The sequence below is a fragment of the Convolutriloba macropyga genome, chromosome 15 (assembly GCF_964194025.1).
Source record: "Convolutriloba macropyga chromosome 15, txConMacr16.3, whole genome shotgun sequence".
Lineage (NCBI taxonomy): Eukaryota > Metazoa > Xenacoelomorpha > Acoela > Convolutidae > Convolutriloba > Convolutriloba macropyga.
The window spans coordinates 10,999,815-11,014,790 of NC_134482.1; the positions used below are offsets into that span (position 1 = coordinate 10,999,815).

Consider the following 14,976-nt stretch of genomic DNA (forward strand, 5'->3'; position numbering starts at 1 on the left):
ACAACAACAACAACAACAGTCAATGCTCGACAATTTCCTTTTCAAGCGTACAGCGAGAAGAGCGGCTTGCAGTTCTAACATCGAAATGGTCATCAACCTTCATAGGTTCAACGCGAGCATTGCCCACGACTAACGCCAACTCTGTTTTAATCGCAAGTTACCTGAGTCCGAAAAAACCTACAGCACTGAATACGTCTTGTGAGCTATGACCAAACAAGCGGAGTTCAAGATGTTGGAACGGTTCTGAAAAGTAACTTCTTGGTATAGTGATCTTGGCAAACAGCGAAAATTCGTCACACCGTGCAAGAATTCTATCAATTGTGTCTTTGGGTAACCCACCATTCCAACTTCGTCTATTGACATGCCAGATGTCTTTCAAGATTTAACCAGCACCTACAGTAAACAGTGCGACAAGACCAAAACTTAAAGCCAAACGCTGCGTCAAATTTTTTTGTGATGGCGTTGTTTGTACCCCTGCCCACAACCAGAGTATCGTTGTTGTGATCCCACTTAACCTCAAGCGCGTTCATTAATTCCGCTTTGGATGAAACAATGACTTTCGGTTCAGTAGACTGAGGACACTCATCAAACCGGTCAGCCAGATCAAGCAAATTGCTTACAAACTTAGTGAGCCTGAGCTCACCTAGATGGAAAGTACTAATTCCTCTAATCTAATGAGGGACCTTTCGGGGATTCCACTGAATCTAAGTAATCTTCCATATAGAATTTCTCAAATACGGCTTTTGCGGCTTCCGGATACTGCTGAGCATTATCACGTGGTGTGCGCTGTAGTGCGTAGTTAGCGCAAGTAGGCGAGTCCATTAGCCCAAAAATGTGGCGTGTATACTGGTGTACCAAAAATTTGATGTGGGATCCTCCAGTCACAAACAGCCAAAGATTGCTAATCACATGGTATACTCGCACTTGGAGGAACATTCCCACGATTTCGGCTGATATGGCAAATGGATGCTGTCTGAAGCTTAGAAGTTCAAAGATTTTGTAATAAATCGGGTCCAGTGAGTAACGACTTATTAGGAGATGCGCCATGGAGTTTAACTGCCCCATTTAGCCCTGTTTGTTCGGGTTAACAACCCGATGGTGCGGTAGGTGCCACTCACTTTCCGAGCAACTTTCCACCTGGAGGGCATCTTTGACCCTTACTGCGTAGCACTTCCTAAATCTTCTTTGATGGTATCCGAACTTTTCCCTTAACGACTGGTGTCTCGTGAGCCGCTTTTCTTTAACTGAACCGGCGCTGAGAAGTAATTATTGGACAATTCGATGTTATCGTCAGCCCAAAGCATTCTGGAGTCTTACCTTTTTCCATTATGCAGTGGTGTTTTCAAGAATTTCATGCTCACGAGCATCCACGGCGGATCATGGCTCTACTTGCTTAATTGCGCCAACTAGTAATTTCAAAATCCTGCTCCCTCTTATCTTTAAAAACAAGTCAAGACTAATTCTGAAAATGAACGACGAGCACTTCTTGTCGGCAGAAAAGTACTATAACGGGCGGATGGCATCCTGTCCGAGTATCATCTGGATGTTTCCATAGCAACATTTAGCCGGATCTAGACCTTCTCGGTGCGGATATGTTTCTTGGGAGTGGCTTAAGGTTGATTGCGTCGGCACCTACATTCAACTTTTCCTTCACGTATGGACTAACTCCAGAAGGATCAGATGCTTCGTTATCGCGTAGTGTTACAGTCAGTTCAAACATCTTGGTGTCAATAACCTCGGTATTTATATCCTTGACTGTTAGTTTCAATGCTGTACCATGCAAAACCAGTCCATTTGCAAGACTATTGGACATCCAAGAGTTACTGCAAGCGGTATTGCACAAAACCAAAGTCGTGGTATCTTATCAGTAGAGCTCGCGAACTGTAATTCAGTCACCTGAAAGAGGCCTTTCTAGGTACTCACGGATGACAATGTTGTGGTCTTGAACGTTGATTGGCCACTAGAAGGTTTACTTCGACTTGCACCAGTATTGGAACTGCTTTTGTTGTTGGTTGAGGATTTCGATGGGTAAACCCTCTCAGCCCCATGAAGTGTGTTATGGGTGTTGTTGCAACCATCATTCGTACATTTCCTGGGATTTGGGCACTGCCGGAACATGTTTTTCCCTCAAACATGAAAAACAAAGTTTTGCTTCGGTCGCTACCTTTGCTCAATCTGTGGGACTTTTCTTTTAATACTAAACTCCCAGAGGCGGTGGTTACCCTTACAGACAATGCAGCGAGTGGTGGCTGATGTTGCTAAAGTTGCAGCCGGTTTGTATCTGCATTTTTGCTGTGTGTTGGCAGTGAAAGTCCTTGGTAACTTTGGTCTTGGTTACTGAGTTGGTGTTGTCCTCAGTTCTTGCCTTTATTGATGTTTGTTTCATCAAGTCATGTGCCTCGACCTTTTGTTTCAAACAGTCATTGAGTCGAGAGGTGTCCGCTGTATCCAATGCCTTTGGACCGTAGAGTGACCATGACTCTTTCATATTGGGCGGCAATTTTTGCACTGCCGTATTAAGTAGCGAGGCGCTCTTCAAGTCAGCGTCGTATGAAAGGGACATAAAGACCCCAACAAGACTCGAGATAGAAGCAGAATAGTTTGAATTATCACTATTGTTTAACTTTAGTGGTGAAAAAGCAGAGTTTGTCAAAGTGTGCACTGAAAACTGCCTGTGGTGGGCCAAATTTACGTTCAATTGTCTTAAGTGCATCCTTATACATTATTCCGAAATGTGCGAACTCAGGAGTTCTTTAGTAAAGCAGCTTGACATAAACAGCCAGAGACTGAGTCTATGGCGCTTTCAATTTGTCCGAATTATTCATGCCAGTGCAGGTGGAGACCTTTGTACTGTGAAAATATCCAAACGAGCCGAAAGTGTGGGATGCGGTGAGCCACCCCAACACAAGGGGTCCCAAACGGTAGCTCCATACGTTGGAGCAGCGATGGGAAAGACGAAGGTTGGGGCTGTACCAGTGGCAGAACTAAAGGGATTCGGTTGCATGAACTCTGATGTTACGTGGGTTTGGGACCATGCTGCTGCTGCTTGTACATGAGTGGAGGAGCAGAGCGAAGTAGGGACATGAGGGTTAAATAACGGGCCATTGGTACGTTGTTTAAAATTATTGATGTACCAACAAGTGCGATTGCATTTGATGGAACTGATTCCCGCAAGCGTCAATGATTGGATCCGGCAAAGGGAGAGCTGCTTGGGTTGAGGGGACAGAAATTAGTGGCATGTACCTCTGCTGTGGGGCCGGTGGATAATTCAACTGTGGTAAAAAAACATTTGCGGGAGAAGAAATGTTCTGTGCAGGCGGAGCGGGCGGTAACTAATTGGCATTGTTTGCCACGGGGTTTTTGACGTTTAATGGGAGTGCAGTTGGTGGTGGTGCGCGAGCAAACCGAAATGCGGGTGGGATTAACGCGAGTTGCGTGGCTATGGGGTTAAGGACAGGGGATGGAGCAGAGCGGGCGCTTAGTTGTGCTTGTGGCTGCTTAAGTGCTAGCGGAACATTAGCGAGTGCATTTAAGGGTGGTGAACGAGAACGGCTGAGTAGTTTCAACTGTCCCCGCATGCTTGACCTATCGGCCTGTTGGTCGACCAGCTGCAGACCATCAAAATGCATGGTAGGTAGAGACAGCTATCGGGCTGTGTTCGGAATTGTGCTGGCATACCAAAGTCTATTGGTGATGATGGACGTGTATATTGAAGGTGTTGCTGTTCTTGAATGTGTTTCAAGAGGTGCACTTTTATTTACGATATAACCGGTCTCCAGCCTATTGTCAGTGAGGTTGATGTTAGCCTCAACTTGACCATGTGTATTGAGATCCAAAGGATGCGAGTTTAGAAGTTGAGCCGAAGAAGCACGAATGGCATTGGTTTGATTTGATTGAGCAATGGAACCAGAAAGATGCATACTCGGTTCAATTGCAACATCTGCCATGTTCACGGCCTGTGACGAATTGACCTAATCTTGAACAAGTTTATTGCTCTTGACCGTGTTTCTTTCAGTAATCAGCTCGCTCAGCTAGCCTGTGTCGGACCCGTCTGCTGATGATTTTGTCGTCTACTCGATTTCCCCAAGGGTTGCAGTAGCTGCCTGGTTGATATGTTTCTCCTCAAGCTCCTGAATTACTAATTATCGCAATTGCATCTGTTTTTCAAATTCGAGGCACTGTCTCGCAATGCGCAGCTCTACCTCGTGTTTTTTCAAGTTCCTACCTTTTTAGTTTTGATATTTCCAATCAAAACGACTCGTAAAAAGACCACAGCGCTAATGTTATTGCTTACAAACTTCGTTTGAGAGCAATTAGTAAAACTAAATACTTCTTTCTCCAATAAAAATGATCGATCAAGATTCATATTATCAATTCGATAATGCATACTTTACATAAATCACGTAGTTAAATTGCGTTATTGTGTTTAAAATTAAAGAAAGCATGAAAATGAACAAAGAAAGAAAACAAAACTATAAACAGTTGAAGCCATTTGTTCGAGAAACAAAGATGGTCGCACTTTTTTACGTCTCAGGAAAGATTGATCGGCCAAAAAACCGGTGCTCTGCTACAAAATTCCGGGTGTGCAAGAAGTTCCGAACCCCAATTAATCATACTTTTTAAGACCAACTTTGATATAATCACCTGTTCAATTCAAATCCATAACCAAATCGTTTTACTAATTTTATTAACATTTTGAATAACAGTCTGAACTAAACATTTACTTTCATTTACATGCATAACTGATCTATACTGCCAATATCATAGTTTCATATCAAAGCAATTTGAGCAATCTGTAGAAAAGGCCTCATACAGGTCTACAGCAATCATGCCTACAGCAATCTGTAGAAAAATATTTATAGTGCCTAAACAGCTTTGTAGGGTCGCACAAAGAATTGTGAGTAATAGTTTATGGATCGATTTGGGTAAAGAGAGAGTGATGAGAGACTTACCCTCGTATGAGGTGTGTTTGATGTTCTGCTCTGAGTCCCAGAGGGCACAGGAGTTGTCCCCTGAACTGCAGAGCAGCTGTGTGTCGTCTATGTAGTGGATGGAAGAGATGAAACCTACAACACAACAATTTTGAATCACTCGCAACATTTTTTGAAAATCGTCTTTTTCACCTTTTCACAAAAATATTGCTAGGACTTAACATTGCAATAAATACAGAAAAGATATAGCCGGACGCGCACGTCAGGCTAAACCGATACCGCTTCATACACAAAACATCACTCACTATATTTGTTTTTTTCACATCACTCGTTTTTTTCACCGTTTCCAAGAAAACGTGCTGCAACACAAGGCATGAACATGAAAAGAAATTCGCTTTGCAAAATTTTAACGAGCAGACCCAGTTTCATTTATTTGGAAGACCTTTTTATGGTCGAAATGAGGACTACACAACATCTATCACCTCTCACTAGATCTGGTTGCCGGCTATAAAAAGTGTTTTTTTTTTCAGGGATTTCTAGAAATGTAATCTAAATTGGAAGTTAAAATATTTAGTAGCATTTTATAACCGCATGCTCACATCGCTGGCAAACCCCAATCAAATTCAGATTGCTTGCGCTTATTTAATCTCATTAGTTCAGTTGGTTTGGGGCGACTTTCTTGTGTCAAACTAATCAAGATACTTTGTATTATTTCTGCATATTAGGCTACTCAAGTATTGAAAGTGTAGGCCTTGTTGTAATAGAAACATCAGATAGGTAGGTAGCTAGCTAAGTAGCATGTAGTTTGTGTGCAGCAGTAGTGGTTGTTGCTGTAATGATTAGGTTTCCTAAAATTACTAATTCTGCACGAATGCCCACTACTGACCTTTTCCGCACCCCCCCCCCCCCCAATCAAATGACTGTCTACGCAGTTAATGGAAAATAAATCAAGTAAGTATCAAACGACACGCAGCTTGCTTTTCTGTAGCTGCTGCTGCAAATGCAAAATTACATGGACACGAATTTAACACAATGCTGAATATCGAAAGAAAGCGAGCACTGATTAGAATCTCAAAATGAGAGCATAGTACCATTGCTTCTGGTATAAGCAGCATTACTTCAGCTACTTTTACGCTGTTTGTGTTTGCATCAAGCAACAACCACTATCACAGTTAGTGAAATGGGCGGGTGTCAAATTTCATCATACAACACCGCCTTAGAGAACTTACTCCAAAGGTTCAAAATTAGACCAGCTCACATAAATGTTGATTGAATTCAACAGTGTAACACAATAACTCAACAAAAGTTTACCAGATATGGGAAATAGTCAACAGAATTATAGAAAAAAAAGGAACTGTAAAGAAAACACTTACAAATTGTGACCAGACATGCAATTACTTTTGAGAAAAAGTAAGATCACTTTATTGGTAGAACTTAGAGCCTTGTTTGGGGAAAATCATTAATCCTCCCGGAGTTAAAACAAACCAAATTTTTCTTTTTAAAAACTATTTGCTTGCAAGCCTTGTCCTCTTAAACTAAGAGAGTTAAACTAAGCAACTTTTGATTTCAATTAGTTTCTGTCTCGCAATGCCATAAAGCGGACTGTGGGCCATGTTACAACACCGTCTATGCTTTGCAACTATGAAGCGGTATGGCGGTGGTTGGTGGGGTGGGGCTAGTGCTAGTGGTTGGTTGAGCGCAGGAGTTGGCGGTGGTGTTTGGCTGGGGGATTCCGGTGGTGATTGAAGGTTTCAAGTTTAAGTAGTCATGGCTTTAATAAGAAAAGTAAAAAAAATTAATTGTAGGTAGACATAAGGGGTTAAGATGTTCAAGAGTAAACAGGGGTCAAGTGTGAGGTACTTGGACGATGCCTACCATTGTGGTCTGTGAGCTGTTGTACTGGCTTGTCTGGCACTGAGCCACCTTTGAGGGAGTAGATGGACACTGCGTTGTCATGGCCACCAGAGGCCACAAAATTGCCAGAGGGTGCGAACCCGCTGCTCATCACCTAAAAACAACAAATATCAAATACATATCACAAATCGGACTTGTATCAGAAATAGGATTAATAATGACCGACTGCTTTACGCAATAGCTGATAAATATTACCTGTATCATGTACATGTAAGCTCAACATAGAGGTCAATCAGAAAGTAGTATTAGTAGCAGCCCGCAGCACTGATGACTGCGACTTAGTAATAAGTATTTGAACAATGTTACGACCACAGTCCATCCAATAAATTTTGCTCTACGACAACAGGTCGCCAACTTTTGAAGATTGAAACAGATTTGATAGAAAACCTGATTTGTTCCAAAATAAAACTAAACAAGAATAAAAATTGGTACTAATCTCTATAAAAAGCTTCTAAAAGCCTCCACTATTCTGATTCATGTTTCTGCCCAAAGCTCTTAGGTCTATTTCTAGGCAAAAAAGATCAAACATAGCTGATTGGCGCCAAATTATCAATTAAATCTGCAAATTTGTGAAACAAATATTTATAAACAGCCCAAAATTGATCTCCAAATCATAAAATTAAACCTCAGTAGTTTTGGTGAAACGTATACAACATAGCTGCCAGCTTGCCGGAACACCTGCGGGCCGGATACTGCAGATAGAAACAGACAGCTAAAAGTTGAAAAAGTTATCGATGCCGCTAAAAAATTTATGAAAAAAACATTCCGCTATAAATTGATACAGCTTGTTAAAATTCCTTCAGTAGAAACCTTCTCACTACGGTCCTTCACTACAAATATGCGTTCATTTGAGTCTAAACAAATTCAAATTATACTTGAATTTTAAAGTGCAAAAGTCATTTTATTGAGTGAGGCAAGTCACGTATGATCTAATCTCGCAAATGACCTGAAAAATTTTGAGAGAGAGAGAGAAAAAAAAACTGACATCACGCCCACAAGCGCCGTTAGTGAGAGGATGAAGTCAATCAGAAAATTTGACTTCCAGCTTTAATGTGCGAACAAATGTAAAACGAAAAAAAGACCAGTCTTGCAGTACCAGTCATGAATTAAAATTTTAAGAATCGAAGAATCTGAAGGCGACACTATCAGCCTCAAATAATAAAAAGCCGGCAGATTGCCGGAAAATAGCCGCCGTTCACGCGCTAGCCGAACATCGGGATTGAAACAGAAAAAGAAAACAGCTGGCAGATTGGCAGAAAATAGCCGCAATAGCTTTGGAGAACTGCAGTCTCAAAAAGAAGCCGAGATGTTAAATTTAGATTGAAAATATGTATAACTTATTGCTGTTTCTAATAGCTGCTCTTAAATACCATTCGATTAGAGTGATATACACTCACTTGACCTTATCTCTTTGAATTGAAGTAAAGAAAAGTCGGTTTTAACAAAATATTTATCACGCGAATGAATAAAGAAACTCGCTCCACTAATAGCGAAAAGTGACGTATCACACATGCACTCCAGTTGAAATTGCATATACGCATGTACAAAAAGCAGATTTGAAGTAATTTTTAATGTCATGTGGCCGCAACAAAAACCTTGACGCAAGAAACCAAAAGCAGGCAGATAAAAGCCTCAGCTATCGCTTTGTAGCTGTTAATGGAAAAAAAATATGTGTGCAATCTTCAGTCGTTCATCTGATAGACGAAAATGTTCTTATGGATAATTTTTCTGAGGTTCAAATGTGTGACTCGGTGAGATTGTCTCTGTGCCAACATTCAGAGGAGGGCAATAATTAGATGAGCAGAATAGGCTCTATTTGCTGTCTTTGTTTGAAGTATCTGTTACAATATATGATTTTCTGTTATTCATATCTGTAACTTTGTACTAAATTCGAACTATTTAAACTAATTTTTTTTTCATCTGGCTACCAATATCAAGATTATTTTTCGCATGACGCAAGATTTTATGCCTGCGATTGAAAGGAGAACGATTTCGCTAACAGGGGAAAACAGATGTTTTTCAGTTTTCACAGCGTACTTTTCCTAAAACAGGACACACACAATTGAGCTCAATTCTAAATAAATTCCTGTCCTAGTACAGAATCTTCACAAAAAAATGCTAAAGAAGACAATATGCCAAATATGTCAATAAATTTTTGGCCCTCTTTCAATCGGCTTTCTTCCACGTCACCGTCGAAGAAATACCAATTTATGTAGCAACTAAAGCGATCTGCGCATCTGTTTCACGCAATCAGACCTCGACTAGATGACCAAAACTTTCACCAAAATAAGCATATTTGTAATCATTATTAAAAAAATTACCGCCTATTTCAAAAGTGGTTCTGATTTACAAAAATTATTCAACTAGGAAAAAACAAAAACATAGCTGGCAGATTGCCAGAAAATAGCCGCACTAGCTTTGTAGAACTACAGTCTCAAAAAAACAGACAGACAAAAAATTAATCTTTTCATTGAAGGCTGAGATTTTATATTTTGATAAATGATCTGTATTAGTTTTTGCTGCCTCCATTAGCTGCTCTCAAATAACCTTCATTTAGAGTGAGATTTATTCAAGGGACCTTATCTCTTTAAATAAAAGTCGAAAGCAAATAAATAAAGTCAATTTCAAAGTGAAGAAGTCATTTTTGAGAGTCAGGTAAGTCACGTACGACCAAAAACTTTATCACGCGAATGAACAAAAAAGCTCGCTCTATTAAGAGTGAAAAATGACGAAACGCACGTAATTCGGTTGAAATTGCATGAACGAATGGACAAAAAGCAGATTTGAAGTGATTGTGACGTCATATGGTCGTCACAAAAATCTTGACGACTAAATAAAAAAAACCAAGAGAAGGCCAATAACGCTTCGCGGATATTAAAAAGGGGAGAGAGAAATTGACCAAAAATTTTTCCTAAGTTTCAAAAATTGTTCTACTCCAGTGTCAGTTTCAGTTAGATTCTAAACCTATACTTACTTCAATTCTAAACTGAAGCGTATTAGGCTTAAAACTAATATCAGCTAGCAATCGCTCTCATGAACTTTGATAACCTAATGCACTATGACTTAATGACAGGGCTTTATCGGTTTATCGTTTCTTTTGATTTTGCTCTTTTGACATTGACCTAATTCACTACATTGCGTAATTCAATGCGTGAAAGAATTTACAATCCAATCACTTGAAACAGTGAGTGAGGTCAGTCAAGCGTAAAAATCGTGACTTATGTTGAACGAAAAACGTGATCAAAAGGTAAAACGAAAGGAGAGCGCCTAAATGTAAGCCGTTGGAGAGGCTGATGAGGCTATTAAGTAAATCATATAATAAGATGCCCACGAAAGTAAACAGAACACTACAAAAATCTAAACATAGCTGGCAGATTGCCAGAAAATAGCCGCAATAGATTCGTAAATCGGCAAAAATCGTGATTAAAAATCTGTATAAGTTATTGCTGCCTCAAGTAACCTTCATTTAGAGTGACACACACCCATTTGACCTTATCTCTTTCAATTAAAGTAAATAAAAGTCAATTTCAAAGTGAGGAAGTCATTTTTGAGAGTCAGGTAAGTCACGTGTGACCAAAAACTTTATCACGCGAATGAACAAAAAAGCTCGCTCCACTAAGAGCAAAAAATGACGTCACGCATGCAATTCAGTTGAAATTGCATGAACGAATGAACAAAAGTGACTGTGACGTCATATGGTCGTAACAAAAATCATGACGACGAAATAAAAAAACATAGCAGGACAAGTCCTGAAATACAATTCAAAGAATTGAATAAAAAACATAGAAGTACTCTACCTGACCAGCACATCAATTGAGCAATGCCAGCCAATCAAACAAAATCATCAAAACGTTGAGAAGTTAAAACAATCAAACAAACTAAGCAAAAATATACTCATTGCTAAAACTCTTGAAACTTTTACCCCGATAGGCAAAATTAATCTCTTTAAATATGACTAACTTATAAATATAAAAACAAACTTTGGATCTTAAATCGGTCCAGGATTACATCTGCAAGACCTGAAAAAAAATTCACTGGACCTTGAAGATCCATTAACTCAGAAAATGAGAAAAATTTTTAAAAATCAATTGCAAATGTTAATGAAAGGTTGATGAAAACTTGATATCAATATCCTCCGAATCATTTCTGTGTCTCTAGAGGCTATCTAGTAACCGAATTCCAGGCCTTAAAAAATTCAACGGCTCAAAGATCGATAAGCAACAGTTTTTAGAAAAATCAAATTTCAAAAAAAATCCTATTTCTTCTATTAAAATATTAAAAACCATTCTCTCAACCCCTAGCAACTATGTTATAACATACTTTCAAAACCTGGCGGAGGTTACCTGGTGACTGGGGAAAAAAACAAAGAAAAATTTTTCCAAACTCAATTTTTTATCAAAAAATTTCTAAAATTCGAATTGCTAAATTGTTAAAAAAATTCCTTTGACAGTTAGAACCAAGCAGCAACTTTTTTTTATCAGAACCATAAAAACGTGGAATAGGTTTTCTGGCACCTAAGAATGGACAAATATCAAAGATTGACAAAAAATTTCAGGAAGACTTAAAAAAATGGCAGATTTTACACAAAAAATGCATCAATTTGAGACATTAAAATGTTGAAATCCATTCTATTATTACTAGAAACTATGCATTGTCCTATTATCAAACCATAAAGGAGATTCCCTGGCCCCTGAGAGGCTGTAAAAACTGAAAAAGACAAAAAAAATCAAAAAACTTGAAAAAAAGTGCAAACTTCATCAAAAAATTCCAAAATTCGAAAAGTTAAATTGTTGAAAAAATTCCATTGACGATAACAACCATACTCTAAACTTTTATCAGACCGTGGAATAGGTTTTCTAGCACTTGAGAATGGACAAATACGAAAAACTGACGAACATTTTAGGAAAACTTAAAAAATGCAGATTTTATCAAAAAAAAATGCTAAAATTCGAGACATTAAAATGTTGAAAACCATTCAATTACATCTAGAATATCTATAAACCTACGCAGTGCCCTATTATCAAACCGTAAAGGAGATTCCCTGGCCCATGAGGCTGAAAAAACTCAAAAAATGACAAAAATTGTCAAAAAACTTGAAAAAAATGGCAAAAATTAGTATCATTTTGCGTGTTCATGTTTGTGGTACCGAAAAATATAGCTCATTAAATGGTCATAACAAGTAATTTTATCTCTTATAAGACCTTCATCAACTATTAAAAACTTCAACCTCAGACTAATCAAACAAAAAACGGAAAAAAATGACAAAAAAACATGAAAAATTGCACCATTTTGAGCTCAAAAACTCCTAAAAATGACCTTTTAACCTTAAATTAAGGCCATCCCAGCAGCTGCACTACTCTAAGCACTTAAAAGACTACTAAAGCTTACTTTGGGCCTCTAATGAAACTTAATGCCCGCTGGGCTTTACCTGTTTATCCCGAAGTAGTATCCATATCTGCCATGTTACTGGAGCGGGGGGGTCCGGACCCCCCCCCCCCTACAAGAACTCTCACCACCAAAAAACTGATTTTCTCTTAGTGAAAGCAAGTTTTTTGGTTAAGTTTCGCCAGCCTGAGAGAAGTTCTTGGGTTAAGTCGGCTGGCGAAACTTAACCAAAAAAATTGCTTTCACTAAGAGAAAAATCAGTTTTTCGGTGGTGAGAGTTCTTGTAGGGGGGGTGTCCGGACCCCCCGCCCTCCAGTAACATGGCAGATATCCGCTGTTGAAATGTTCGCTGTATATAGAATTAGGTGTTACCTAAGTTTTGAACTCTCACTAAATCTTTTTGGTGAAAACATAAAAAACCTAATATAAGACACCAGAAGCCTAAAATTTTTCAAAAAATTTCAAAAATTTTTTCGAAAATTTTTCAAAGTTTTATAAAGTCCTAAAATGGTCTGAAATGGATTTTGCGCTATGAAAGAGCACTCAAAAGTGATTTTTTGTTGACTTCACTTTTTTCACCAAAGTAGTATAGGGGTCGAAACATATAAAAATTTCGAATTTTTTGAAAAAAATTTTAAAAATTTTTTGGAGTCCTAAAATGGTCTGAAATGGATTTTGCGCTATGAAAGAGCACTCAAAAGTGATTTTTTTGTTGACTTCACTTTTTTCACCTAAGTAGTAGAGGGGTCGAAACATATCAAAATTTCGAATTTTTTGAAAAAAATTTTAAAAATTTTTTGGAGTCCTAAAATGGTCTGAAATGGATTTTGCGCTATGAAAGAGCACTCAAAAGTGATTTTTTTGTTGACTTCACTTTTTTCACCTAAGTAGTAGAGGGGTCGAAACATAACAAAATTTCGAATTTTTTGAAAAAAATTTTCAAAATTTTTCAAAGTCCTAAAATGGTCTGAAATGGATTTTGCGCTATAAACGAGCACTCAAAAGTGATTTTTTGTTGACTTCACTTTATTCACCTATGAAGTATGGGGTGTCGAAACAAACAAAAATTTCGTTATTTTTCTGAAAAAAATTTTCAAAAATTTTTTGAAGCCCTAAAATGGCATGAAATGGATTTTTCGCAATGAAGGAGCTTTCAAAAATGATTTTTGTGGACTTCATTTTGTTCAACCAAATAGGACATGAAAAACTCAGTTTTTGAAGTAGTCTGAAAGAAGTCAAAGAGCAGTCAGAAGCAGTTTTTGTTGACAATACTTTTGCAAATGTTCAGTGTGACGTGGAAAGCTTGGCTTTATTTTTTTTATATACATGGGTAACTATGTATATTTCTATCAAAACAAGTATGTATATTTGCTTACATGTGTTCAAAATTGTAATGTTTATGTAGGAATGAACAATTGAAAGAAACGAAAGAATGAGAGTTTTATTTATATAATTACGCGTATTCATGTGTATAATGAAAGTATATATATGAAAGTGTATATCTGTTTATAAGTAAATATAACTGTGCTTAAGTTTAGTAATATGTTTCTATGAGTATAAGCTGAAGTGTATGTCTGTGGGTAGAAATTGTAAATGTGTGTATATGTGAAGCCGTTCTTGGTTTTATGTGTGTATGTTTTTCTATATCTATACAGTGAAATGTATGTATATATGTCTGAATGTGTTTGTATTTATGTATTTATATGTTTGTAATCCGATGAGAGAGATAGAGAGAGAGATAGAGAGAGGGGGGAGATAAGTTCCTGGAGGGCATTTTTATTGCCTTGAAGAATGTTGTTATTTGTCTCCACGATCCAATAATATTATATCTTGCACACGGATTTTGACCTTCAGCGTAGCTAAACTCTGTCCCATTAAGCATTGGCAGGCAAAATGTCACAAACGAAGACGACAACAAGTTTTTGATCTTCTGAGCATGCTTTGTTGAATACTGAATTTTCTACACCTATCTAGCTACCATATTAAAAACTATCAAGATTTTTTACGAAAAAAAAATTCATGCTCTTTGTCTTTTAATCCTAGGCAAGAAAATGATAAAATTTTGCAACACAGAAGACAAAAACAACTTTTTGATGTTCTGGGCATGCTTTTTTGAAAAAAATTTCTCTATACGCATTCAGCTACCCTTCTAGGATTGAGCAAGATTATTTACAGGAAAAAAATATTTGAGATAAATTGTTGAGAGATAAACAATAAATTGAGCTAAGTAAAAAGATTAAACTCTGTAAAAAACGGAAAAATTTGGTGGAAAAACTATGATATGCAGGAGCAGCTGAACGTGTTAGTTAAATAAATTAGAATGATAGGAATTCGTCAAGAGCTTGAATCAAACAAATAGTGTAATGATGTACAAGAAGAGTAGTTTCCACTGGAACTGTAAAAATAGCTAAATTCTTAAAAGTTAATTAGCCACTTGATCAATTAAGCAAGAAAGAACACAAGCTTTGTATCTGCGGGGGGTTGCTAGAAACAGCTTCAGTAGCGAATAAGTCTTGTTTGCGCATTGGGAATAACACTAACGGATAATGCGTGCTTTGACTGAAATCTTAAACAAAAGCGAATCGCTTCTTCAGTAAATGGTTCCAGCATACTGAATATACATATACTCAACTATTAAACACTGGAAGTAAAATATCAGAACACCTCAAGCCAATAAAAATCGAATGAGTTCATTATTGTTCTTTCTTGAATCAAATTTTCTGTGCATTCAGTAAAACTGTTAAAA

At 37.8% G+C, this 14,976-nt stretch overlaps 1 protein-coding gene across 1 annotated transcript in view; it reads right to left on the reverse strand.

Annotated features, from left to right (window-relative positions):
* LOC142354383 (guanine nucleotide-binding protein G(I)/G(S)/G(T) subunit beta-3-like) overlaps nucleotides 1-14,976 on the reverse strand; it is a 46,057-nt gene that overhangs the window by 7,233 nt on the left and 23,848 nt on the right. Inside the window, exons 4-5 of the mRNA XM_075406662.1 lie at nucleotides 6,807-6,939; nucleotides 4,953-5,066 (exon numbers count right to left, since the gene is read on the reverse strand). Of these exons, the coding sequence (XP_075262777.1) occupies nucleotides 4,953-5,066; nucleotides 6,807-6,939 (247 nt within the window). The remainder of the gene's footprint in view (nucleotides 1-4,952; nucleotides 5,067-6,806; nucleotides 6,940-14,976) is intronic.